Raw genomic sequence first — 26,680 nt, 5'->3', positions numbered from 1 at the left:
GGTGAATGAGATTGTTAATCATAACATATTAAACAAGACAAATGAATAAATACAAATTCGATAAATTATACATAATTTTAAAATTAAATATTTTTACTAAAACAAAATATAATCAATGGGCTATTATCTACCCTGCTGTATATAGGTTTTTTGTTTTTTTTAAAGCCTTAAAAAAACCTGCACAAAGCCAAAAAAAAAAAATGTTTGGTTTTTTCATTTAAAAGCACTGGTGCGAATACATATATGTATATATGTAAACAACACATATATTTACTCAAGAGAGAATTTTTTGAATGTTTAAGGCTTCCCTGCCCTACCAGGTTCAACAGTGAAAGTCACAGCCTACCAAACTTTGGAAGTACACAAAAGCCCTTAGGGCCAGAACAGTGTTTCAAACTGGATGGCTAGCAACCAAGATATAGAAGAAAGAAAGAGAACCAGAAAAGATTTCAAAGCTGAGTCAATTAGCCACTAAGGATCAAACAATAAACAAAGACAAAGGTGACTAGGGAAGGTGAGGGAGGGGGGTAAATACAGTAACAAACTTCTGATGAATAATTAGCATTATGGGATGCAACAGGACACACACATACACACAGCTCCACACCACCACACACAATAAGAGATCAAAGATGAGAGTTCTCTTTAAGAGACTGTTGACATTTTGCTTTGCTTCATTTAACTGTCTATTTTATCATGCTTGGTGAAGTACAAAAATAAATAGAGTGAAAAAGAATCTGAGAAACGTAGATTTTGAAGGCATGTTGTAAAATGATATAAGTTTATGAAAAAGACAAAGGTGGTTGTAATTCCATATGTTCCAGTACTGAGTAGAACCTTGAAGGCTCTTAAATATGTTATTCAGGAAAATCTCAAGATAAAACCTCTAGTTGGTTATAGCTGTTTTTAAGGAACCTGGAAATGACCGTTACCTGTTTCAGGCCCACAGCCCTTCTGTTGAACGCTGGGCAATATCTGCAAAAATTGCTAGCAGAACTTGGTTTCTGAAATTTGGGGGGCTGGCTCTTAGGATTTCAACATTTAATTACTATCTTACTAATGTCTGGGCTATTTTTTTAATCTTCTTGTGCATAAACACAGCTTAAAGCCTGCTGAAATTTAGGAAGCAAACTGGATTTACCTACACTAAACAGTAAAGCAAGAAGATGTTGCCCAACCACCCTTTGACTGAGATGGTTTCCCAGTAAAGGGGTATTAATCATCTGTAGTGAATCCACAATTTTAGATTAACAATAACCTTCATCGATGTTCACGTATTAAAGATACTACCTATGTAAATTTATCAGAGGCAAAACAGAATTACAGATATCTACAGTAAATGAAATGTCAGACTTTTACGCTTTCAGTCATTTCAGTGGTGTTGAGCGTCCCCTGGAGATAGTCACAGCTCTCAACCAGTACTGCAGAGTATGTGATATCCATAAGTAAAACAATAATTTAAAGAATATATCTGATTTTCACAGTGCAAAAACAGAAAGATGATAGAAACTCAGGAAAGATCATCAACGGGCTAAAGTAGTGATCAGACTGGCACACATTTCAAAAAAATCCATGGTGTGACTGCCCAGGCGAGGTGGAACTGAAGACGATGTGCTTCCGATCAGGGAGCCGGTGAGGGAACCAGAGAGCAAATGGCTCTCCGCGGTTACAGAATCCAAACTGGATCGCGGTCTGTGTAAGCCAGCAGCAGAGCAGGACCGCTGGGGCGTTGAGGAGCCAGACCTCTGCTCCACCACCTCATCTGAAATGGACCAAAGAAGAGCAATTTATATGAAAGGTATATTTGCCCAAGCCCTTCCTATGAAGATACCTTATTCAGAGTATTAAGTAAACACATCTGAGCAAGGGCAACCTGACAGCAAATGTCACGTTTCAGTGTTTTAGGAGCAGGGGTGGCAAAAGCTCTTCCCTCCCACAATCGTAACAGACATCACTCACCAATCTCAACACTCGCGTACGGTCAAAATGTGACTCCTAAATCCTTCTCAACATGGTATTCGACAGTAACCTTGAAATCAAACTGATATCCCTTTCATTTGAAGAAAGCACACCTTTGGAGGATTATTTTCTTGCGTTGTATCAATAGAAAAAAATCATTAAGATAAAAACAAAAGTTACCATTGCACTGATCCTTCAGCGTACATTGCAACTGCCTAGGGGAAGGGGCAAGGGAAATCTTGTTTAAAAGGCAGATTCCCAGTTTCCCAGGACCCATCTCAAGAGATTCTGATTTGCTAGGTCTGGGAGAGTTCCTAAGAATCCTCTTTTTAATAAGAACTCTGGGTAATTTTGATGAAGGTGGTCTGGGGACCATATAAACACAGCTATAGTTGATGGCAGTTTAAGAATAAAGTTCAAATGCTGTTGAAAACAACTTCCCTAACTATGCACTCCGTTTTCCTCTGGTTCCATCCAGCGGTGGACTCTTGGTTTATTCTGCTTGTATCCCACTTGGGCCCCTGCGTGGAATAAGCACATTTGCTCAGCCAGGTTTGACTCTTGGCACACACGAGGTCCTTGGACATGACCACCTCCGTTGACTCCTCTGCCTCCTGGATGGCCATGGGCACCAAAATCCAGCCCAAATCTCAGGAAAGGCCTATCTGGATACCTTGGCCACCCAAGATGAAAGAAGCTGATGAAGAATGAAGTTTAGATATTATAATGTTTACTGATAAAAGATGAATGGAGAAGTGTGACAAAGAATCTAACAACATCAATTAATTTTAGGTAAAAATTGCTTTCCTGTTGTTCCTTACTTTTCTCCACAGGCAACACTACAAATGACTATTTTTATACCAAGGAAGCACTTCTTTTGGAGAAGTGCTAGATTAGAGATTTTCCACATCTTCAATCCTTTGTTTCACTTACATTTTTAGTTAAGTCTAGATTACTTAAAAACCAGTATAGAAGACCTACCCACCATGTCTTTGAGATGGTTTAATATCTTGTCAACTAGTGCCAAGTTTTATCTTCTCAGAGCTCATGCCTGCATGGCTTCCTTACCATCAATGCTTTTAAAGTCCAAAAGATAGCTTCTATTGTCAACTAGGTACAGCTGTAAGCTCATTTTCACATAATTGCCAGTCACTGGATTTCTTCTTCTTACACGTAGATGGTATGCATTCACTACCTAAAATGAAAAATCTTTAAGGAAAAACATTCGAAATAACAAACTGCAAAATATCTCCCTTATTCTTATTGCAAAGAATAATATCAAAACAAATAACTGATAGAGGTGGGGTAGAGAGGGAATTCCTGAATGATCTTTTTTTTTTAACATTACATAGTAGTTTAGTATTTATTTAATCCCACTAACAGTACTGTGTACAACAGTTAAAATTCCAAGGGAACTCAGAGACCCTAGAGAGTCCGGCCTTCTTTCCAGATATGCCTCCACTCTAAACCATCAGTAATATTTTGGTTGCCCAAAGGTATCAACATGGATACCTTTACCTATGAATATAGAATAGACAGAAAAAGGACAAATAACATGTCAATGGTTTGAATCAGGAACTGTTAACAGGTACTGCCACGAAATTTAAGTATCGTAGTAATCTCGTAAAGAAGATACTATTTGCCTTTTGAAGATAATAAAACCACAACTCAGATAAAGAAGATTCTGGTTTTCAAAACATCTTATCAAATTAGTTCCAAAGATTTCTCAGTAAGAATTTTTTGTTTTTGCTTTTGTTTTCTTTTACGCGGGCCTCTCACTGTTGTGGCCTCTCCCGTTGCGGAGCACAGGCTCAGGATGCGCAGGCTCAGCGGTCACGGCTCACGGGCCCAGCCGCTCCGCGGCATGTGGGATCTTCCCGGACCGGGGCACGAACCCGTGTCCCCTGCATCGGCAGGTGGACTCTCAGCCACTGCGCCACCAGGGAAGCCCCTCAGTAAGAATTTTAAAGACATTAACATCTCCTTTTAAACTAAATAAAACTGCTTCAGAAAAGGGAGATCTGTTTTTTTTTAATGGTTTTAAGGAAATATTATTTTGTTTATTCATTCCATGTACAAATAATGAAATAAAAACAGGTCAAATGAATATTTACATGATATGTTTGAAAATTTTTTTCTTCCGTTAAAAGTACATTCACAGTCCTCAAGAAAGGAACAAGGGTAAAAGATACCTGAAAGTAAAAAATTGATTTTTCCCCCACATACACTCAAATAGAACTGAAATGAATTTGAGTACTAATAAAAAAGTAAAATGTGGGCTGAGAATAAGAAAAATAAACTGCAACTAAGGACTAAAAGAACAAGCCAAATAAGACAGATTTTTCTCAACTTACAGAAAAGTATTTGTTTACTGAATAAATATGTCCTGATGGTATAATTTGTGTCAACCACTTGCTGTTACAGCTACTGGCAAAAAGAAAAAAACCCACCCTTAAAGGAGAGAGAAAAGTAAAAACACAGTGTCTTTGAAGACACATGACTTTTTATTGTTACGATGCATGCTGAAACAGGTTTTCAAGAGATTTCTCAAGAGATTCAAGAGATTAAATTCTCTTGAATTCAAGAGATTAATTTCTCAAGAGATTTCAAGTTGATTAAAACTTTGTTTCTCAGCCAAGAATGCTATTCTGTAATTTAAAAAATACATAGGTCCCCAACATTGACAGTTCTTCATCCTTACAGAGATTTGTTTTGTTTTGTTTTGAATGCACATGGTACATTATTGGAAAGAATGGGATTTATCAGCCAGAAGCATCAAGACCACTAAATTCATATCTAAATCAAAAACAACTTTTTTAATTGACCTTAGTACTCAACTCAGCAGCTCAGAGCAGCTTACTACACAAAAAATGGCTTCTACAAATGATCTTCATATACTACAATTTCCTACCTTCCATTCAAAATCCAGCTGCTTCATAGCTCGGTAAACTTCAGCCATAATGTCATATGGTTTGCTTTGACTTCGGATTCCAAGATGCCACTTGGCTTTTTTCACAGCTAAAGATTTGGGCTTAGTTGTATTCAGTGCATCCAACGGACATCTTGCTTTAGGGCTGTCTGCTACAAGAGGTGGCATCCTTTCTGGATGAGGTTTCAGGCCTGGGGGAATATGCATGGCACTATCATCCATAAAAGAACCAGTTGGGGGACTAGAGGCGAGGTAGAACTCACTGGCTTGGTTCATTATTCTCCGATTGTCAATGATAAGATGATAAGCCACTGCAAGCTGGTCTTGAGGGTCACCACTATATAAACTGTTCATTACTTCTGATTCTGTACACTCAAATTTTTCACACACTTCTTTCACAGCCTCATCATCAATGACGTTAGCATCATAGGAGGGGTCTTCAGGAAATAAGTAACTGGGCAAATCTTGTTTAAACCATTCATGCTCTCTAGGAAAAATACCACAATACACTATTGTAAGAACATGCTTTGGCAAGTCCCGAACAATTCAGACATGGGGTAATACAATATAACAGAATCAGAAAGACCTGGTCTCTAGTCACTTACTAGCTATTGGACCCTGGGTAAGTTGATTCATCCCTGCTCTTGAATAACTATGATTATTCAGACTTGGGTATTTGGCTGACATTTTCTCAAAAATAAATGAAATGAGCCTGTCACGTCAAAGGAAACAACTGGCAGTATTTGTTGCCAATCATAAAATTCAAGCTTTCAAGCAAAATGTTAGAATTTTGCATAATTTGTGTCTGTCTCCAAGAGTTTGACAGCTTCTCAATACTTAAAGGCTACTACATGCAGAGGATAAGGACTGTAATTTGATATAATTATATAATAAAATGTGTCACCACTTGGAACATCAGTCTACCTCAATAACCCAGTATTTTCCATATGACCAATGCAAGATGTTACAGAACCATACATGGGCAAAAGATCCACTCAAAATACAGAACAGACCAGTGGATTTTAATGTAATAAAGTACAAAAGTTCACTGATATGTTTTCGTATTTGATATTGCAATTAACATGTTAAGCTTTGGTTTAATATCAAAGAAAAATATCTGTAACTATCTGAAAGGCTATGAAAATGTTCCTCCCTTTTCCCACCACTTATTTGAGATCCGATATCTTTCCTAGACTTCAACTAATACAACATATTGCAACAGATGACTGAAGAAGCAGATAATGAGAACCTAGTTGCTGTCTCTGATTTAGAGGATTTGAAAAACGTAAAATACAGGTACTCTTGTCACCATATTTTCTTGTTTTGGAAAATAAGGTTATTTTTCATAAGAGACATATTATTCAGAATAACATGTAGTAGGTTCATTATTATTAAGTGAAATAAATATTTTTTAAATTTCTCAGTTTTGGTTTCTAATACGGTATTGATAAATACGACCTATATTTAAAAAAGACTCTTTGGAGTCCTCAATTTTAAGACTGTAAAGGGGTACTCAAACCAAACTGTTTGAGAACCAGTCTCCTAGATCTTATTTTCTCACTCTTCTGGGCCTTTGCACATGATGTTACTATTGCCACCCTAGAATATCCCACCCTTTTTCATTTAACTAACATGCACTATGCCTTCAAGATTGTGTAAGCATTGCTACATGGTAAATTGGGCACTCCCTAAGCTAAATTTAGATCAGTATATATTTTACCTGAATGCCTTCTACTGACTAATTCATTTACGAATATTTACTAAGGACATACCGTGGTAAAAAGGCACACTCCTTCTCACAGAAATTATATTCTAGCTGAATACAGATTAAGCAAACACTCTCAAAAATGAATGTATAGTTACAAATACACAAATATAAAAATCCTGTGATAAAGATTATGAGTGAAAAGTACAGGGTAAAATAAGAGTATATAATTCAGAATGGGAGGTAGGTGATTAAGGAAGCCACTCTCAGTAATATTTAAGAAGATACCAGAATGACTAGAAGTCAGCTAAGCAGAGCTGGGGAACAGGTATTCCCAGCAAAACAAACAATACATGCGAAGACTCCGAGATAAGAAAAAATTTTGCTATGTTCAAGGAACTGAACTGAGGCCACACTCATGAAATCATAATGAGTTACGGGTTGGAGTGGCAAAAGATATCAGGTATTTCTGACGGCTGTAGGCTATAAAAAAGGTTTTTGGATGAAACTATGGGTGATGAAAATAACTGAAAGATTTTAAAGAGACAGGCGTGACATGATCTAATTTGCATTCTGTAAAGATCATTCTGCTTGTGATAAAGAAATTGAATTGAAAAGATAAGAGTAATAATGAGGGGGAGGAGGATGGTGCAACAGCCCAAGTGAGAAATGATGGTGTGCCAGGCCTTGAGTATACACACAGAGATGAAACTTCTACAGCTTCTAGTAGATGACGCTATTGTAACACTCATACTTTCTTATAGTTGTTACAGTTTTTTTTTTCTTAATCCTCCCCACTAAACTGGGAACTCCTTGAAACAGGGACCATGCCTTATTCACCTGCATTCTAGTACCCAGTACAGAGTAAATGCTCAATAAATGCAGAATAAATGATGAATAGCCAATGAAGTCAAAAATGAATTCATAAATGTGTTTAATTGCTATATCATGATAATAATAAGCACTTAAATAAATGTTTAGTAATAAAATGACTGGTGAATACTAATTTTTTCCAAAGAAATAATAGAAAAAAATTAATTGTTACACATCTAACATTTTTAAAATATCAATATCAAATAGGGAAGGTGAACACTTTTGAATGAACTCCAAAAATTCATTCTTCCATAACAGAAATGAGATTACTAGTGAAAATTGTCAAAATCAACTTTTTCAGAACTCTGGAAATTAACCAAAGGCCTGTAATAATCTGAGGAGTGTTTGTTTAAAAAATTGGCCGAGTCTCAGTAAGAACAGCGAGATCTGTGATACTTTAACACATTTTTGACCAGAGACGTATTACAGCCACAGGTTAGTCTTAGTTTCTGCAAAAATCCCCCAGTCAATAAAGCGTTAAGTTACTCCATATCCATCTCCTTTCCCCATTTCTACGGTAGCCTTGAAAACCAACAGCCTCACAATCATTGTAGCCCAAAAAACCAGCATCTAGCAACCACTGGTGGGGGGATGGGGAGAATAGGTTTAGAGTTCTCCAAGAGTCCTATCCCAAGAGAACTGTCGTTATTTGACATGGCTAGCAGATCTCTGGAAACCTATACACTCAAGCCCTGTCTTCATCTGACCTGACTCAGAGCTCCCTCTACAAAGCCTTCTCCCCAGAACGTTTGTCAAAAACAATCAATGGCAACTGTCTAACATTCCAGCTGCTAAAAGCAGCAATAAGAGTTGGAGCAAACAAGAGGCTCGTCAAAAAACTAAAAAGGAAAAGTTAGGGAAGTAAATTCCATAGGGGTCCTTGAAATACTCTTACATAATCCTGGGACTCACAAATGCAGGGCTGTGTTCATTTCCAAGAAAGGCCCTGATTTCTCATCACTGGTTGACTTTGAGGCTCTGTGCTAGCAGGAATGAAAACAAATGCAGAGTTATGAGCTTTTCATTAAAGCACTGAAGACACACCCCAACATGCACACGAAGTCCCTCAGCAAAGGCTGGGAGACTTATTAGATCAAGGCCTTTAAGGAAAGCTTTGTCTAATCATTAGCTGCCCATTAAGCTAACCAAGCAGAGACCTCAGTGGCCACCTATGATAAAGAATATAGACTTATGGAATTAGTTCAATAAAATCACTTAACAAACAAGAACAACAACAACGTACAACAATTACAAATTCTAGGCATCTATGCAAGAGGAATAAAAACATATGACCATTTAAAAACCTATACATAAATGTTCATGGCAACATTATATAAGAGCCAAAAAGTGGAAACAACTCAAATATCCATTAAGTGACGAATAGATAAACAAAATTTAGTATATCTAAACAATGGAATACTTTTCAAGCAAAAAAGTAACGATGTACTGATACATGCTACACCATGAAAGAACACTGAAAGCATCATGCTAAGTGACAGAAGCCATACTCAAAAGGCCACATGCCGTATGATTCCATTTATACGAAATGTCCAAAAGAGGGAAATCCATAAAGACAGAAAGTAGATTAGTGGTTGCCAGGGGCTGCAAGGAGGAGGAAATGGGTATAGAGTTTCTTTGGGGGATGAGAAAAATGTTCTAGAATTAGACAGTGGTGATGACTGTTTAACTTTGTGAACATACTAAAAACCACTGAATCATACAATTTAAAGAAGAAAATTTATGGTATGTGAATTATACCAATAAATGTTTAAAAAAATAAATAGAGAAGTAATCTAAATTTTCATTTCCAATTAATTCAGAAAAAGAACCACAGTTCTTCATAATAGTAACAGTGCCGATTAAAAAGCCATACTTTGGGGCTGGGGGAAGAATAAATTAGGAGGTTGGGATTAACATATATACACTACTATATATAAAATAGATAAGCAACAAGAACCTACTGTATAGCACAGGGAACTATACTCAGTATTTTGTAAAAACCTATAACAGAAAAGAATCCGAAAAGGAATATATACATACATATATATACATATATGTGTGTGTGTAACTGAGTCACTGTGCTGTACATCTGAAACTGACATGACCTTGTAAATCAACTATACTTCAATTTAAAAAAATAATTATAATAATAAAGCAACCCTCCACATGTAAAAAAAAAAAAAAAGCCATACTCCCAGCTTTTAATTTTCAGGAGTCAATTTCTAAATTAACTTGACCAAGGTAAGCAGTAACCAGGATGTTTATGAAGGTTCACCTGAGACAAAATCAATTCATTTCATATGGGTTACTACACAGCCACCAGAAATTAGGTCTTTCTGTCACTATTGCCTAGTACCTGATTTTGATATATGACTTAAGACTAAATGAGTTATGATGACTACCAATCAAATTTTAGAAACTTCACAATGTGCAAACTTCTTTAAGTGCAGCTAAAAGGTCCTTATATATTCACTTTAAAATAATATTAATAGCTAATATTGTATGCTGGGCATTAGTCCAAAAGCTTTAATTATATTAGGATGAATGTTTGCAGTTTCTAATATTCAACTGTGCTTAGACCTACAGAAATAGTAAATTCATATGGTTCAACCTAAGGCTATCCTCCAAACAAATCCACTATATATGATGTAGCTAAAGCATGAAGAGTTATAAGGAATATGCCAATAGCTAGTAAACAAAGAATCAGAATTTGTAATTAGACAGTTGAACTTCAGACACTCACTTTTAACCACAATAACATTAACAGTAATACTAAGCTTACAGCACTTAAAGATGTGATTTTCCTGAAGACAATGTCTGTCTTGCCTACCAATATATTCCCAGCACCTAGCATAGGACCTTAAACAGAGTAGATGTTAAATAAATAAAAGCAAAAATGATTAAATGAACGAATAAATACTGAGATATATTTTCTAACCTCCAATAGCTTACCATCTTAAAAGACAAAAAAGATCTGTACAAAAATACAGGCATACCTTAGAGAGATTGCTGGTTTGGTTCCAGATCACTGCAATAAAGCGAATATTGCAATAAAGCAAGTCACCAACATTTTGGCTTCCCAGTGCATATAAAAATTACATTTAGAGTATACTGTAGTCTATTATGTTTGCAACAGCATTATGTCTAAAAAAGCAGTGTGTATACCTTAATTAAAAAACACTTTATTGATAAAAAATGCTAACCATCATCTGACAACACAAGGTTCCCACAAACCTTCAATTTGTAAAAAACACAGTATCTACACAGCACAGTAAAGCGAAGCACAGTAAAACTAGGTGTGCCTGTAACTATAAGACAGAATGTGGTAACATGAGAGAAATATAATGTATCATGGTATTTTGGAGAAAGGCTGGATGCCACAGAACTGGTGTGCCAAGATGGATTAGTGGAAGTAGTACAGGTTCTGAATCAGGCAATTTCTGAGCCCTACTTCTGCCTGCCTCTTATTAGCTGGGTAATTTTCACAAATACACATTTACTCAAAACCTAATTCATATCAAATGCACAATGCCTAGAACGTATTAATACTTGGTCCCTAATTTAAAGGACCCTAAAATTTAATAGGGACAAACAGATACATAAATCAAAACATAACCTTTCTAAGCTTCAGTTTCACGGTTTGTAAAATGAGAATAATAATAGTTACCTGTTAAGAATCAATGCAATAAAATATGTCGAGTACCTAGCAAAATACCTGTTATATAATAATCGTTAATAATTAGTAACTCTGTTGAACCATATTTTGTCAAATGAAGAATTCCCAAATGTTAATAAACAGAATATGGATAAATAAAAAAAGATGAAAACTATAAATTCAAGTTATTATTTTAAGTACAGAGATGGTTGCCACCATTTTATACCACCTACATATGTGTAAATTAACTCATCCTAGTAGACTTTTATTTACATTTTTCTTCTAAAACTTGTAAATATACAGACACCTGTTTAACATAACAGAATCAGTACTTTTACTATTCTCAATGTATGTGCTGATACAAACAGGTGCAAGTGTATATATATATTAGCATACTTTTCTTTTCTAAGGAAAAGCCAATTTTCTTTCTAAGGAAAAGCCAATTAAGTGAACTATTTATTCTAAAGGACTATGAACACAACAGAGTTTTTCCCTGCTAAGTCCATTTCCATAACTAAAGCTGGTTCTAATTTACAATTTTACATTTTTAGGTATGAGGCCTGGAACACTAAGAGAGGCTGGGGGAAGAAAACAGTACACGAATGCAACGGGAGTGCCAAAGAGATCAGCAGCAGTCACAAAAACAACTACCTCAGCCACCGCTGAAATGTTCCCAGAGTCGTATTCTGGCTTATGAAGACAAGGCAAAGTATTCTGGAAAGATGTCAAAAGAATGCGTTTGCAAATAAATACCTGATGAAATGTTAGGTGAGAACAAAAAACCCTCTAAGAAACATAACTGATAAATAAAAAGTAGAAGGCAATGAATCATCCTGACTTGTGTGTGCTATATAAAGGTCATATTCACAGTAACACCAGCAACTGCACTTTCCAAAGTTTCTCACATAACAAGAAATCCTTCTCAGCAAACCCACGAGCGGCTATTTTTGGATTCAAAATCTTAGCAAAAATTTTTACGGTCTATTTCATCAACCGTATGTAAAATATATAACTCTCACCCTGTTTTTCCATTTGAAACTTATTCAAATACTTCCTGAGTGTACACTATATTTCTAGGCCTTCTAGCACTGTATATACAAAGATGATAAGACACTCTCTCTACCCTTTTATAGTTACAAGAGAGGAGAAAGATACACTGAAAACAACTAGATACAGAATGAGAATGAAAGAATGAAAGCATGAACAAAATGTGGAAATCACAGAAGTGGAAGCAACTAAAACTGCTCAGGAGAATCAGAAGCGATTTCACAAGGAAGGTGATAAGTGAGCAGAATTTTAAAGGATGAATGGAAATCTTTCAGGTCCAAAAATGCAGAAAAGGCATCAGAGGCAAAGGGAATAATATAAACAAAGACATGAGGCATAAAATATGCATTATGTTTGAGGAACAAGGAAAAGTTCACTGTGGCTGAAGCTCTGGTATAAGGGGTACGGCGTTGAGCCTTAACTATGAAGGGCCTCGTATGCTTTGCTACCTAAACTGAAAAGTTTGGGAAACAATCTGAAATATTTAAAAGCTGAGTGACAGGATCAGCTTTATGTAATAAGGAAAGTAAAATTCGTATACAATCAAGTGTTACAGTGTCTAACATAAAGCAGCCATTCAGGTAGTGGTACTAATATTAATACTAGAATACGTACGTAATAGCAACAAAAAGACTATTCACCTTATGTCTTTGATAGTTGCTCGTTTCAGGGGGTCAACCTGTAGCATATGCATCAGGAGAGTGGCAACAGAACGATTGAGATATTCTGGGATATAAAAAACACCCCCTCGGATCTTCTTAAACAACGTAGGTACATGCTCATCATCAAAGGGGAGGGTGCCACAGAGAAGAGCGTACAAGATAACACCGCAGCTCCAGATATCAACTTCAGGACCTGCATACAATCTAGGGGAAAGGATGACAACACAAACCTGAAATGCAAGTGTCACTTCCCATCTACGTGTACCCTGTTTCTATATGTACCTATATACACAGTACAGACTGTGTATGTATTGCTTTCCAAGGTCTTTAGTGAAGTCCGTGGCCACTCCACAACGCTCAATGGTTGTTCCCCACAAAGAATAAGTGATCTAACCAAATACTATTCAAATTTCCCAGGAGAAAACAGTATTTTTATTTTTTGACACAAACTAAACTGAGCTTACTAATTGACTAATTAAAAAATATAAAACTTTCTATGGTTGATTTTTGATAGAAACATCGAAGTGGACGACCATAAATTTGAAGAAAAGCAATACTATATAGTGTATAGGCTATATCTTCTTACCATAAAGCTATTAAAAGAAAATGCATATATAATAGAATGTTTATGCCTGGCACACCTATTTTAAAGAATATCTGGAATAGTAAAGTACCTAACTAGCCCTACTGCAATCTCTTTCACAGTCTTCATGCTGCATCACATTATCCTGGGTACCTACTACTTTCATTCCAACCACTTGGTAGCCCCTGGGACTAAGATTACCTTTATCCAGAAAACCTATGCCTAGAATGCTATTCCTTTTTCCTCTCACCTTTCTACATTGTTAAGATTCCACTGATAGCACATTACCAAACTCAAACCTAAGTCTGAGGTAACAAAGTAGATCTCTACAATTCCAATTAAAAAAATACACTCCATTTCAATATAAATTGCTGTCCATTATTTATATTGTTTGCTGTAGAGTCCAAACTGCTATATCTGCAATAATACCTTTTCTTTATTTTCTCTCATAGAATTCTGTAAACTTTTAAAATCAGACATTGGTCACCATAGAAGACTTGAATTTATCACTGCACTCTGTATAAACATTTTAAAAATGTACCAATGAGTAAGTTACATGAATAAATTACACGGTCTTCTCTTGTGCAGTTAACTTCATGAAATGACAATACTGTCCCCCCAGAAAACCTCATTCTTCTAAAGACAAAACATAAAAATAATACTCTGTATGCTTTATAAAAGAGTATATACAGGATTATTAAAGGACTATGTCTGAGAAGTAAATAATGACACTAGCTTACATGCAGCAAATGCTTGCTCTCCTAGCTGCAATTTTCTAAAATGAAAAAAATAAATCAAGTTTTGTTTCAGTTTTTAGTGGAAAAACTCCTTAAATACATTCATAACAAAATCTAAATCAAATGTTTTTAAAAATTGTTTAATATAAGTAATCTCTCTTCAACAATAGAAAAACTAAAGGGACAATATGTTTCTATTATGTTAAAAATCTTATCTTCCGAAGAGAATGTATTATAGTTAAATGTTATCAGAACCAACAAAGCGTTACAAAAAGCTTACTCTTCACTGACATATTATTACCTGCCTGAGATGACTTCAGGTGCTGCATAATTTGGGGAGCCACAACTAGTTCGCAGAAATTCACCATCTGACATCATATTAGATAATCCTAAAAATAAGAGTAATATGTTTACCTGGTGCTACATATGTTTAAAACTAAATACAGATAAATGCATAAGGAAAAACGTCAAGTCTGTAATGCCTCACATATCATAATGTTTATTTTTAAAAGCAGTAGAAAGCATTTGTTGGACTAGAAAGACTCCATTTCAGAGTGCTCATACATGACAAAAAAGCCAAAGCACACCATGCCTAAGATTGAAATGAAACTCCTTTTCTAAATAAGAATGTTGATTCACTTCACAAATATGAGGTTATTCTAAATTATATGAACTTTTCCAAACATAAAAGCATCAAAATATTATTTACCACGTCTGCAAATGAAAGAAAATAGAGACTACGATTACTTTTTTATACTCTGCTTTCAAAGGCATTTTTAAATATCTCTAAGTAGAAATCAGATAGGCTCCAATTTATAAATATTACGTTCCAAAAGTTTTTAATTTGCAAAGCTTTAATTCGACATAGAAAAACATTCCATTGAACCAGAAATCTAGTTGCACTACAGCAGTAAATGAGCTTTGTGATTTAGAGAAGGAAGAGAAATAGGAAAATGACTTCCCTGGCTTTTAGATTAAAGGCAAGGTACAGACAAAAATTTTAAATAAGTAATGCTGAACTCTGATACCTTTTCATCTCTTTCTATAATCTCTCACTTTCTGATCCTCTCCTCTACTATGGCGCCCTGTCCAGGTATGTTTATCCCAGAAAGTGTTTGGGGCATAAAAATTACATTTTACCCTCTTATTTTACCACCAACAAAAACTCCTATTCTTCTACCAAGTTGTTACCTGTTACCTGTAGTCCACTGACATTCCTCCTCGATCAATTCAGAAGGACTGCAATGCTCCAAACTGCGTGCAAATTTTCATGTACTTCCATCTAAGTGTATTTGTCAGGGCAAATGCCCATACTTTCATTAGATTTTCAAAGGAGTTTGTGGCCCTCACAAAAAAACAGTTAAGTCTCATTTCCTGAGGAAGCAATACAGATTGAGTGGATTTACCTTGACGCAAGCCCTCTGAATGTCTCTAGAAATACTTGCATTTTTTAAAAGTGGTTTAAATGAATAGAGCAAGCTAGTGTGCAGACTGTCCAACTAATCCCTTTTCACGGTATTGGATTTACATCAATGAAGTTGAAAGTTCTTAGTTCATTAAGAGTTGGTACTGACACACCTGCAAAGGCAGGTAGCACACTTCTAAACGACCCTGGAGTTGCATACCAAAATCAGCTATCTTGGCATTCATGTGTGCATCCAATAGCACGTTCTCTGGTTTCAGGTCTCGATGAACGACCATATGCCTGTGACAGTAATCCACGGCAGACAGAATCTGCTGAAAGAGGCGCCTGGCTTCCATCTCTTCAACCTATCAGGTATAAAAGAAACTGCACTAAGAACATTTGGGACATCTACATAGCAAAAGTTTTAGTTTCATAATCAGCCTAAATATAACTGAGTACACTAATTAGAACTGTGCCAGAATTCTCAACAAATGAGACAAACAAGCCAAAAACTTGCATTCAAGCTCAACATGTCAATCAACAGGTTTTTCTTTGCTGCTAGGCAGTTCGTTTTCAATTAATATTACTAAGTGTGCACAGTGTTTCAGGGAATCGACAAGTAAAACATAATCTAAAACAGAGCTTACGTGAAATTGCTAAGAAAAGGAAATAACTGAAGCTTCAACATGATGTTATGGAACAGATTTTTCATTTTGAAAAGCACAGGCTTTTCACGTTGGCAATTAAGTGGAATATATTTCCTAAAATCAGTATTTCATAAGGTGTACTTTTTAAGGAAAAATATATCTAATACTCTGTATGTTTAGTTAGACATTATTACAGAAGCAACCCCGACTCTGAAGATACATTTGTGGTTTGCTATTTCTCACTACTTTCTTCTTTTTTAGCTTAAGGGCTTATTGAACTAAACAGCATGTTACTCACCCGTCCATGTTTACAGATGTAGTCAAATAATTCACCACCAGACACATATTCCATTACCATAAAAAAATCTGTTGGAGTGCTGATCACCTGGTATCTTTTTTGTAAATGAAAAAATTTAATAAAAAACGTTACTTTAACCAGAATCAACCTAGTACCTCCATTCTTGCTATAAATTGATATTCCAGTATTCTACAATATTTTAAGATGGCAACAAATTATATAATGTTATCAAAATAATCACAGAGCTATAAACACGGAGCTTCACAAAACTCAATTACTTCCCAGGGCTTACAGACTTCCCTCCAGATCCCCCCTTTCATGTTTACAAAATTTAGGAAATCCTTCATTCCTCAACAACTAAATTAAGCATCAATTTTTCCATTTAAACAAAAATTTGTTTGTAGTCTATAGAGATGAGGTAGCTTATATTTAAACATAAGTGAAAAATATTCTTGGAAAGGTAAAATGATACCAAAAGGGATACAAATCAGCAGAATCTATAAAGTAGACAAATGATCCTTTCCTCAAAAAAATGAAATGCAAAAAAAGGGAGGGGAAGGTATAGATTAAAAGCAAATCAAGAGACATATTGACCAATTATACTGTATAGACTTGTTTTCACTCCAGTTCAAACAAACCAACTTTAAAAACCATTTATGAAACAATCAAGAAAATCTGAATACTGACTGGATAGTTCATAATATTCTAACTGTTTAGGTGTGATACTGAACTGTGCTTGTTTTATTAAAATAGAGCCTTTAAATTCCACAGTAGATACTGAAGAATTTACAGACTAAAAACATACTATTTGGGATTTGCTTCAAAATAATTTGGGGTGGGAGAAGCAGGAGGAAGCAGATAAAACAATACACTAATAACTGTTGAAGCTGAAGGACAGATAAATGAGGCTTCATCACTTTACTGTTGTATTCATTATGAAATTTCCATAATAAAAAATTAAATAGATGTATGTATTTATGTATGTGTATGTGTTTATGTGTGTGAAAACATATATGTACGTTTTCTAGGCACTCAAAGCTGAGCACATAAAACAATAAAGAACCTTAGCTCTATTTGACAAAATAAAATTTTTCCTAAAAAACTACAACCTCCACATACACACACAATTGTACCAGAGTTCTGAAAACTTTAAATACAAGTTAAATATAACATGAATGTTTTAAATGAAGGTTGCATTTAACACATATAAAAGAAAAATTGTTCTACTCTGCTTTATTTATAAAAAATTATTTATAATCTGGTTAATCATGAGCAGTATCTAATTTACACTGAGTTGCTATTTAAAGCCACTAAGTGTAGCTGGCAGTTCTGCATGCCTTAAAGGCACCCAGTGGAAGGCACAAGCAGGGGCTGAGAAGTGGCCCAGATGCCCCCCTGTAGGCAGTATACCTTGACACAGGATGTGCCAGAAGCAGGGGAACGTTTTGGTAATTAGTCCACCCAGATGGGGCAACTTTTATTATTAATGTGCAAAAAAAGAGAGTATGTTCTAAATGGCGGTTCTGGTTACCAGTCTTCATTAAAGAGGAGGGAAAAAATGACCAGGAAGTTGGTGATATAACTATACACTATATATTTTAAAAGAGGACACATCATGTATAAATTAAACACTTGGAAAAAGTAAGATATTAACACAACATTGTAAATCAACGATGCTTCAATTAAAACAATAGAAAAAAGTAAAAATTAAAGCTGTAGTATTGAAAATGATTACAGACTTTCAGAAGAAATATTTATAATAGCCATCGTCAGTCCTGGGGATGAAAAATGACAAGGTACCCCACTTCACACAGAATAAACTACTATAACTGGAAAATAAGGCTGAGTCTACTTCAAATGAACTATGAAAGGGGAATCTTCCCTGAGAACTCGAGAAAAAAGATGGTTCTGTAAGAGCAATCCTAACAGGCACTCTAATTGAATAAAATGAATACTGAGGGGCCGGACCACCTGCTGTGTCACTTCACTGTAGGCTGATCTCATTTAGTAACAGAATTCTCAGTCACTTTTCTGCTCTGTACATCTTTGAGGTAAAAGAGAAAAGTGATGCAATTCTAATAAATGTAGTTGCTGATACCTCCGAGTATATTACAGTCTTCAGTAAATACTGTTGGATCCAGAGGCCTGACCAGATTTCAGTTTGATTTTAATTTTCTTCTTAAAGACTATGTGCTTCCAGCCACAGGTGTAGGACATCTGTCTCTTTTTTGAGATATTAGCAGTCATTACTGATCACAGCCTAGATTTTATTAACTCACAATGAAGTTTTAAATGCTGGCCAATTTCCATAGTCTAGTAATGAACTACGGTCTAAAGGAAATGCTCCCTCAAAAACCCCACTGTCTCTGAAGTGCAGGCCACCAGATCACACTACCCATACCTTTTCTTGTTATAGTCATCAACCGACCTCGTTGTCAGCTCCCTCCCATTTTGACTTAATGTCTCTTTCCCCACTGCTAATGCTGTCATCATTCCGGGTGAACAAAGTATCCATCTAGATGATCTGTCCAGTACATGCCCTCTAATTTCCTTCACTCCTCAGTTCTAACTCTCTTTCCCTCTACCACACACAATGACTCATTCCACGGTCATATACTAAGACTAACTCCTCCAATTATGCACTGGATTCCTTTGCCCCACCTACTAAAGGACTTGGTTTCTACAATTAGCTCTTCCTTCTCAGCCTCATTTTACTCAATATTCAGCAGTACAGCAACAGTTAATCTCTCTTTCTTCAAACACATTTTCCCCTTGGCTTCAAGACGCAAAATTCTCTTGATTTTCCTCCAATCATTTTAACTGTTCACTTTCATTCTCCTTTGCTGGTTCCTCCTCATCTCCCAGACATCTTAACATCATACTGCCATAGAGATCAATCCCTAGAATTCTTATTTATTTATATGCACATCCTTGGTGACATCATCTAGTCTTTGTGCCTTAAATACCTTAAATACCATCTATACGCTGATGACTTCCAAATTTATCTCTGGTTTATACCTCTCCCCTTAACTTCAGACTCACATATCAAATAACCTACTTGCATCTCTACTTGGATGCCTAATAAACATTTCAACTTCAAAAACACCAAAATCGAATTCTTGATACCTAACCTCCCACTTCAAACTTGTTCCTCCTACAATCTTTTCCATTTCGATTAATGGCAACTCCAGTTTTTTATTTGCCCACGCCAGCTAACCTTGGAGTCATCCTTGACTTCTCTCCTTCCACAGCCTACATCTAATCTGTCAGCGAACGCTGTTCTCTATCTTGAAAATATACACAAAATATGCTTATTTCTCAACATCCTCCACACTATGCTCTATTCCAAGCCACCATCTCTTTTGCTCAGAATACTGCAATTGACCCCTAACTGATTTCCCTACTTCAGTGTAAGTCAGGTCACATCACACCTCCGGTCAAAACTTGCCAATGGCTTCTCTTTTACTCAGAGTTAAAAGCCAAAGCTCTTACAGTGGTCTAGTATATCCTACACAATCTGGCTCCCCTTTATGTCTCTGACCACATCTCTTACTCCAATTCCTCCTAGATCACTCTGCTACTATGATCTACCTACTACTGCCTGTAGCAATTTCCACCTCAGAACCTTTGTATGTACTGTTCTCACCATCTGTTATCTCCCACCTCCAGATATCTGCATGCATATTCCCTCTCCTCTTCACTGTCTAACATACAACATATTTTACTGACATAGCATTTATTGTCTATCTCTTCAACACCACCCACTACACACACACACACACACACACACACACACACACACACACACACACACAATACACACACACAGAAATATGAACTTCATAATATCAGAAATTTTATTGTTGTCTCTTTTTGTTTGCTGGTGTATCCCCAGTACCTAAATGGTACCATTTGTTGAATGAATGGATCAACAAGCTAACACTCTGGCCTTATTTTCCTCCATCTCCCTATACATACTCTGTACATGAGACAAACCAGACTGTTTGTTCCCAGCACATCATGCTCTTTACACTTTCATTCTTTTGCTTTGCTGTCCTCCTAGAATCATCAGGACCTTGTTCACATGTTACTTCCTTATATATGCAGTAAGTAATCACTGAACACCTAGTATTATACTAGGTGTTGGAGAGAAAAAGATGGTACTGGACATCTCCACTTGGATATCTAATGGGATTCTCAACTTAACACAGCCAAAGCAGACCATTAATGTTCACCTGTATCCCAACATGGTTCTCCTCCATTCTTCGTATCTCAGAAAATGGTATCATTATCAACACCTAGTTTTTCAAGCCAAAACCCAAAATCCCAGTTGCTCAGGCAAAAAAAAGTGGGGGGAGGGTTCTCACTCCCTTTCTTTTCCTCAGTAATTTATTCGTTTTACCTCCAAAATATATATTGAATTGACAGATTTACCTCCAGCTAGACCAGTGTTATCAGATACAACTTTCTGCAATGATGGAAATATTTTATATCTTCTCTGTCCAGTACGATAGCCACTAGCCACACGTGGCTATTAAGCACTTGAAATGTGGATAGTGTGACCAGAGAACCAAAATTTTTAATTCATTTAATTTAAATTTATGTCACATATGGCTAGTGGCTACTGTATTGGACAGCACAAATCTATACCACAACTTGGCTAAAGCCACCATTAATCTGTCAGCTGGACCACAGCAACAGCTTCCTAACTGGTCTCTCTGCTTGCACTTCTGCCTCTGTACCCATTCCACACTATGGTCATATCATGTCACTCCCCCAGCTCTCTGAAAGCTTCCTATTTTGAACAGAATCCAAAATCAGCAAGGTCTTCAAGATTCTATGATATGTGGTCCATTTCTACTCTCTGACCTCATGAACTACCTCTCTTTCCATCATTCACTCCACTCCAGACATTATAGCAATCTTCTTTTTCCTATAATACTCGAACTTTGTTTCAACCTCAGCAACTCTGAGGTTGCTGGTCCCCTTGCTTTAAAAACACTCTGTCCCCCGATTTTCAAATGGCTAGATCTTTATCATCCTTTAGGTCTTAGCTCAAACCTTACCTCTCAGTGAAGCTTTCTTAACAACCCAATCTAAATTAGCACCTCCTCCTTCCTCGGCACACCCTAGGACCGCACCCTGTTTCACTCTCCTCACAGCACTTATCAGTGCCTAAAATAGTCTGGTTAATTTGTTTACTTACTATCGAGAACTGCTAGATACCCCTAGAACATAAACTCCACAAGGGCAGAGACGCTGTCTTTTACCACTGTACCCCCAATGCCTTACCTATCAGATACTAGGTGCCCAATAAAAATTTGCTGAATAAAAGAAAAAACAAACATAGCTTCTGCTCCTGAGGAATTCAGTCTCGTGGCGATACTAATAAGAAAATGACCAATTACAATATAACGCCCAGGGCTTTGGAAAAGCTGAAATTCTGGGTGCTCCAGGACCGAGAGGATGAAACCTAACCCAGTGTTAGGACTAGGGCAAAGTAGTTTTTCTAGAGGTAGTTGCATTTAAAAGCTGATATTTAAAGGACGTTGGAATTGGAAGCCTAGAGGAAGGGAGATATAGGTAAAGTTTTCCAAGCAGAAGTAACAGTTGAAATATAGCAAGCAAGAGAAGATGGTGACCTGACGATAAGAGCAGAGAGAAATGAACAGATTTAGGGGACGCTCAAGATTAAGAGTGGCAGAACTTAATGATCAATTATATGTAAGGGGCGAGGGAAGAGGAGTTAAATATGATGCCCAAGTTTTAGGCTTAGGAAGCTGTGTGAATGGTATTTTCATTCACACACAAAAATATGTATATATGGGATAAAAAGTTCAACTTAGTTTCAGATGATTCTGCGACTCCAGAATGGAAACACCCAATAAATAGTTCGATAAATGTGTTCAGAATTCAGGAGCAATACAGATTTGTAAATGTTTAAGATAGAGATGACTAATGACACCCAAAAAGGGTTCATTAAGATTACTTTAGCTCAGAATGCTGAAATACATCAATATCTAATGGCCAGGCAGATAACAAGGGACCCAGAATAGAAAGTCTCAAGAAGAGGCAAGAATGTAAAAAGAAAATCAGAAGACTGTGGTGCCATGGAAACCTAGAGACTACAACATTTCAAGGTGGTAGCGATGAATAATGTTAAAAGCTGTCCGTAGGTTGGATAAGATAAACATTTTTAAGAGTTGGCAGGCAAAACCATCTCTGCCAAATTAGAAAGTATTGATCCTTTGACCAGTTAAAATGAAGTTTCCCTAAGAACCATGGGGGAATGATAAACAAGGACAAAAGTCATTTCAACGAATTCTAGTTCATGGGAAAGTTTGAAGTTTCCTTTCAATCCTGTTTATTCCTTTTAATTTTCTCCCAGTGGGGTTTTTTCAATTGGAATTAATAGAGAAATTATGCAATATATAACCTTCATTCTTAGTATTTACTTTTCAAACTTTCTTGCTTACTCTAGAAGCCCATTCTGTAGCAAGGAAACTGTTCTTGGCAGTTAGTCCAAGACTGCAGAGAACAAACAAAACGACTAAAAGGATCAGGTCTCTCTCCCTGTTTAAATCACTAACGCTGTTAAAGCCTATGTCAGTAAGCTTGTTGTGTAGCAAGAATACATGAGTGCCTTTTTTAAAAAAATTCAGATCCACAATTAAAGAGGAAATGTGGCAGAATGGATAAGCTCAAGGCTGGAGGCCAGAAGCTTTAAACATTAAATTCACCTCTGCCAATTACCTTTGAGTAATATTGAGAACACTCTATAACTCCTTCACAAAACAGCAAATAATTAAATAATTCTAAAACAGAATGATATAAGTAATCAAACCAAAATCAAACAATTATAAGTAATTACAGAAATGGAAGGAAGAAAACACTAGTAGTTATAACATCAAAAATAAGCTTCTAAATCCTCACGACAACTGCAACTGCTTATTGACAAAATCTGATTTGTGTTTATAGGAACAGAACAGAAACTAGAACTCATACCCTAAATGGACAAAGGTTCCCTGGGATCTTTCAGGGCTGGCATTCTAAAAGTGGTGAAGTCAGGAAACAAGGAAAATACAGAGATCTCTCCCCTCTCCATTCTCACTTTGGCACGTGACATTTTTAGTCTGGTTTCCCAGTTTTCTCCTCTTATAGGAAGTGACCACTCAGTAAGGAAGAGCAAAGAGACTTAGCTTAGAAGTCATTCAGTAACTAGAATAAAGTCATTACTAACATGGAGCTGAAGTCAGACATGAGCTGTTTCAGTTAACTGAAAATCATTTGGAATCATGAGAGGACTGGAATCAGCTTGCAGCCTGCCAATTTCTGCTTCTGGGCCAATGCACAGCTAATAGCAGGCATTGTAACAGTGAGAACACATTTAATCCTCAAATGGCACCATGGGGTATCCCCATTTTAAAGTTAAGGAAACAAAGAATACGAGAGTGAGTCACTGAACTCATAGGTGATATTTTAATTCCTATGATAATCTTTAAAAGCCTGTATATACATATTCTGGATTATCTAGAATGCAGGTCCTAGAGGACAACCTCATAATCAAGTACTGACATACAATTTCAGGGGCCTCATTTCCTGTTTACGTTTGTGATCAAGTGAACTTCAAATGAAGATCAAATGACACTGAAGCTTACTGTTAGAATGAAGTTTTCATCATAGCGATGTGAGAACGGAGTCATCACAGGTCACCCAATGGCACACCAAACCCAAAGAAAGCCTTCTTTGAACAGTCAGTGACATATTCATGCTGTTGGTAAGGTACACTGAATGGGACCCTCATTTAACATACCAATTTGCAATGGTTCTCTAGCAATAAATGTATCTAGTTATAGAAATACTATAAATACTAGAAATATATAAATGCATGTTCCAAATGCCAGCAATAACTGGATCAGCCATTTAAGGATTTCAAGAATGCTACTGTATTGGTTTCCTATTGTTGCCATACTTAGTGCTTAAAACAACACAAATGTATTCTGTATTATCTTACGTAGGGGTGAGAAGTCTGATAGGGTAGAAGTCTGACACATGCCTCACTGGGCTAAAAAATCAAGACATAGCAGGGCTGCATTGCCTTCTGGAGGCTCTAAAAGAAATCCACTTCTTCGTATTTTCCAACTTTTAGAGACCATCTGCAATCCTTGGCTCATGGCCCCCTTCCTCCATCTTCAAAGCCAGCCACAGCCAGTTCAGTCCTTCTCATACCCCATCACTCTGACCTTGCTTCCATCCTCAAATCTCTTCCTCTGGCTTATGATTCCCTCTTCCACTTCTAAGGACCATTGTATTACACTCGGACCACCCAGATAACCCAGGAAAATCCCCCTATTTTTGTCAGCTGACTAGCAACCTTAAATCCATACATAACCTTGGACTTCTCCTTTGCCATGTAATATAACATACTCACTGGGGATTAGGACATCTTGGGATTGGGGGACACTATTCCCTACCACAGCTACTATGCATCCTTGTTATTAGGTAAACAACATACCTCTAGAGGGTTATCAAGTAGTTCCCCATCAATGCTGACATCTAAAGATTACTCACTAACAAAGTTTAGGCTAAATATAACCTCTGACTATAATGACCTAGCAAACAAAGCCTCAAAGATATTAATACTACTGCTTGTCATCTCAGTTTTCTCAGTACTGGAGTAGAAATTAACAGCATGGCATTTGAAATCAGATATGAACACAACTACTAGCTCTGCAACTTACTAGCTATTTAACCTTGGACAAGCTGCTGATCCTCTTTAGACATGCAATTTTCTTATCCATAAAATGAGGATAATAATACTCCTTATATGCTGATTGTGAGAATGAAGTGAAATTATGTATGTAGAATGCTCAGTACAGTTTCTAGCCATTATCAGGTAGTCAATAAAATTAATATTTATTTTATTAAACTCTATCCAGGCTTTAAGATAAAAGTAAAGACAGTTTTCAGTGTTTAGCATATTACATTTTTGCAATAAATATTAAACATAACTTCAAATGATGTAAAGGAACACTGCTGTATACTTAATGTCTAAATTTTCTATGGGTCTAGCTGATTTTAAATTATTATTTACCTTTCAATTTAATTACTTAGTGTATTTATTAAACTCTTAGTTTACTTATCTTCTAAGTTTGTAACTTGTCTTATCCAAAAAGAAAAAAATTCATTTGCCTTCCTAAGGGCTTTACGATCAGTAATTAAAGTAATGATTGCAGTTTGGCAAATAATATTCAATACTATGGCAGATAATCTTTAATAGTAACTTTCTACCTTTTCCATAAAGAAAATATCTTGGTATGTTAATTAAAAGTGACTACAAAATAATTATAAAAGAAATCTAGAAATAGCAAAGTACTAAATGACCTTCAACACGAATATTAGCGACGAGCCAATTTACAATTAGACTTTTGATTCTAAACCAGAAGTATGCAAAAAAGGATTGATGAGGTTAAATGAATTAACACTTGCTAAATATAAATATGAAAAAATTGTATATTTATAAAAGTTTAACTAAAAATAATTATTAAATATAATATTTCAAGACAGTTTCTCTTTTATATTATCAAGTGCAAAAATACTTACAGTTTGATAATATGAGGATGACGAAAGAGTTTTAGATTTTGAATTTCTCGTTTTATTTTTCCAACAACATCTAAACTGCGAATCTTCTGTCTATTTAAAATTTTAACTGCCACCTTATGGCCTGTTAATTGATGTTCTCCAACTAGAGAAAAGAAAAAGGAAAATAACCTTGCTGTCATAGCAACATAATTATTTATTCATGCTTCCTTCCACTGTAACTCCAAACTTCTTTACTCATATATGCCTCTTTGATATCAGTTATTGCATAGAACAGAAGATATCTCTTTTCATGTCTGTCTCTTCTATTGGAGTATGCACTCTTTGAGGACAGAAACTATATCTTAGTCTCCTCTGTATCCTCAACACCTAGTACAGAGATGTTAATTAAATCTTTGTGGAAAGGATGACTGAAGTCCAAATTCTTACCTCAAAGTATAATCAAATTTGAAACATCTTTTGTATAGAATAGAATAGAATTTACTATGTTTTGTTAATCTCTTTCTTTCTCCTCTTCTGGTTAATCCAGTCATTGTATTATTGAAGAATAATTGCTATAATAAACTAAAACTCATAACTA

The 26,680-nt window shown here is 36.0% G+C and overlaps 1 protein-coding gene across 1 annotated transcript; it reads right to left on the bottom strand.

Annotated features, from left to right (window-relative positions):
* Positions 1–1,071: 1,071 nt before the first annotated feature.
* Positions 1,072–26,240, bottom strand: PRKAA2 (protein kinase AMP-activated catalytic subunit alpha 2). Its single transcript, XM_024756245.1, has 8 exons — positions 26,104–26,240; positions 16,501–16,594; positions 15,776–15,920; positions 14,452–14,539; positions 12,810–13,034; positions 4,871–5,375; positions 3,028–3,154; positions 1,072–1,762 (listed from the first exon to the last, which is right to left on the bottom strand). The coding sequence occupies exons 2-8, from the start codon at positions 16,558–16,560 to the stop codon at positions 1,524–1,526; spliced, it is 1,389 nt and encodes a 462-aa protein (XP_024612013.1). The 5' UTR covers positions 16,561–16,594; positions 26,104–26,240; the 3' UTR covers positions 1,072–1,523.
* Positions 26,241–26,680: the final 440 nt, after the last annotated feature.

This window comes from Neophocaena asiaeorientalis, unplaced genomic scaffold (genome assembly GCF_003031525.2).
Source record: "Neophocaena asiaeorientalis asiaeorientalis breed wild unplaced genomic scaffold, Neophocaena_asiaeorientalis_V1.1 scaffold205, whole genome shotgun sequence".
In the NCBI taxonomy this organism is placed as follows: domain Eukaryota; kingdom Metazoa; phylum Chordata; class Mammalia; order Artiodactyla; family Phocoenidae; genus Neophocaena; species Neophocaena asiaeorientalis.
This window is presented reverse-complemented; position numbering and strand designations above follow the sequence as displayed.

Bases quoted from the DNA above. Each gene is read 5' to 3' on its own strand.
- PRKAA2 (XM_024756245.1), bottom strand. From the start codon at position 16,560: ATGGTAATGGAATATGTGTCTGGTGGTGAATTATTTGACTACATCTGT. The intron at 13,035-14,451 runs GTAATAATATGT...CCTTTCCCCTAG, and splicing joins CCTGAAGTCATCTCAGGCAG to ATTGTATGCAGGTCCTGAAG. The intron at 5,376-12,809 runs GTGAATAGTCTT...TATTTTTCCTAG, and splicing joins GCAACTATCAAAGACATAAG to AGAGCATGAATGGTTTAAAC.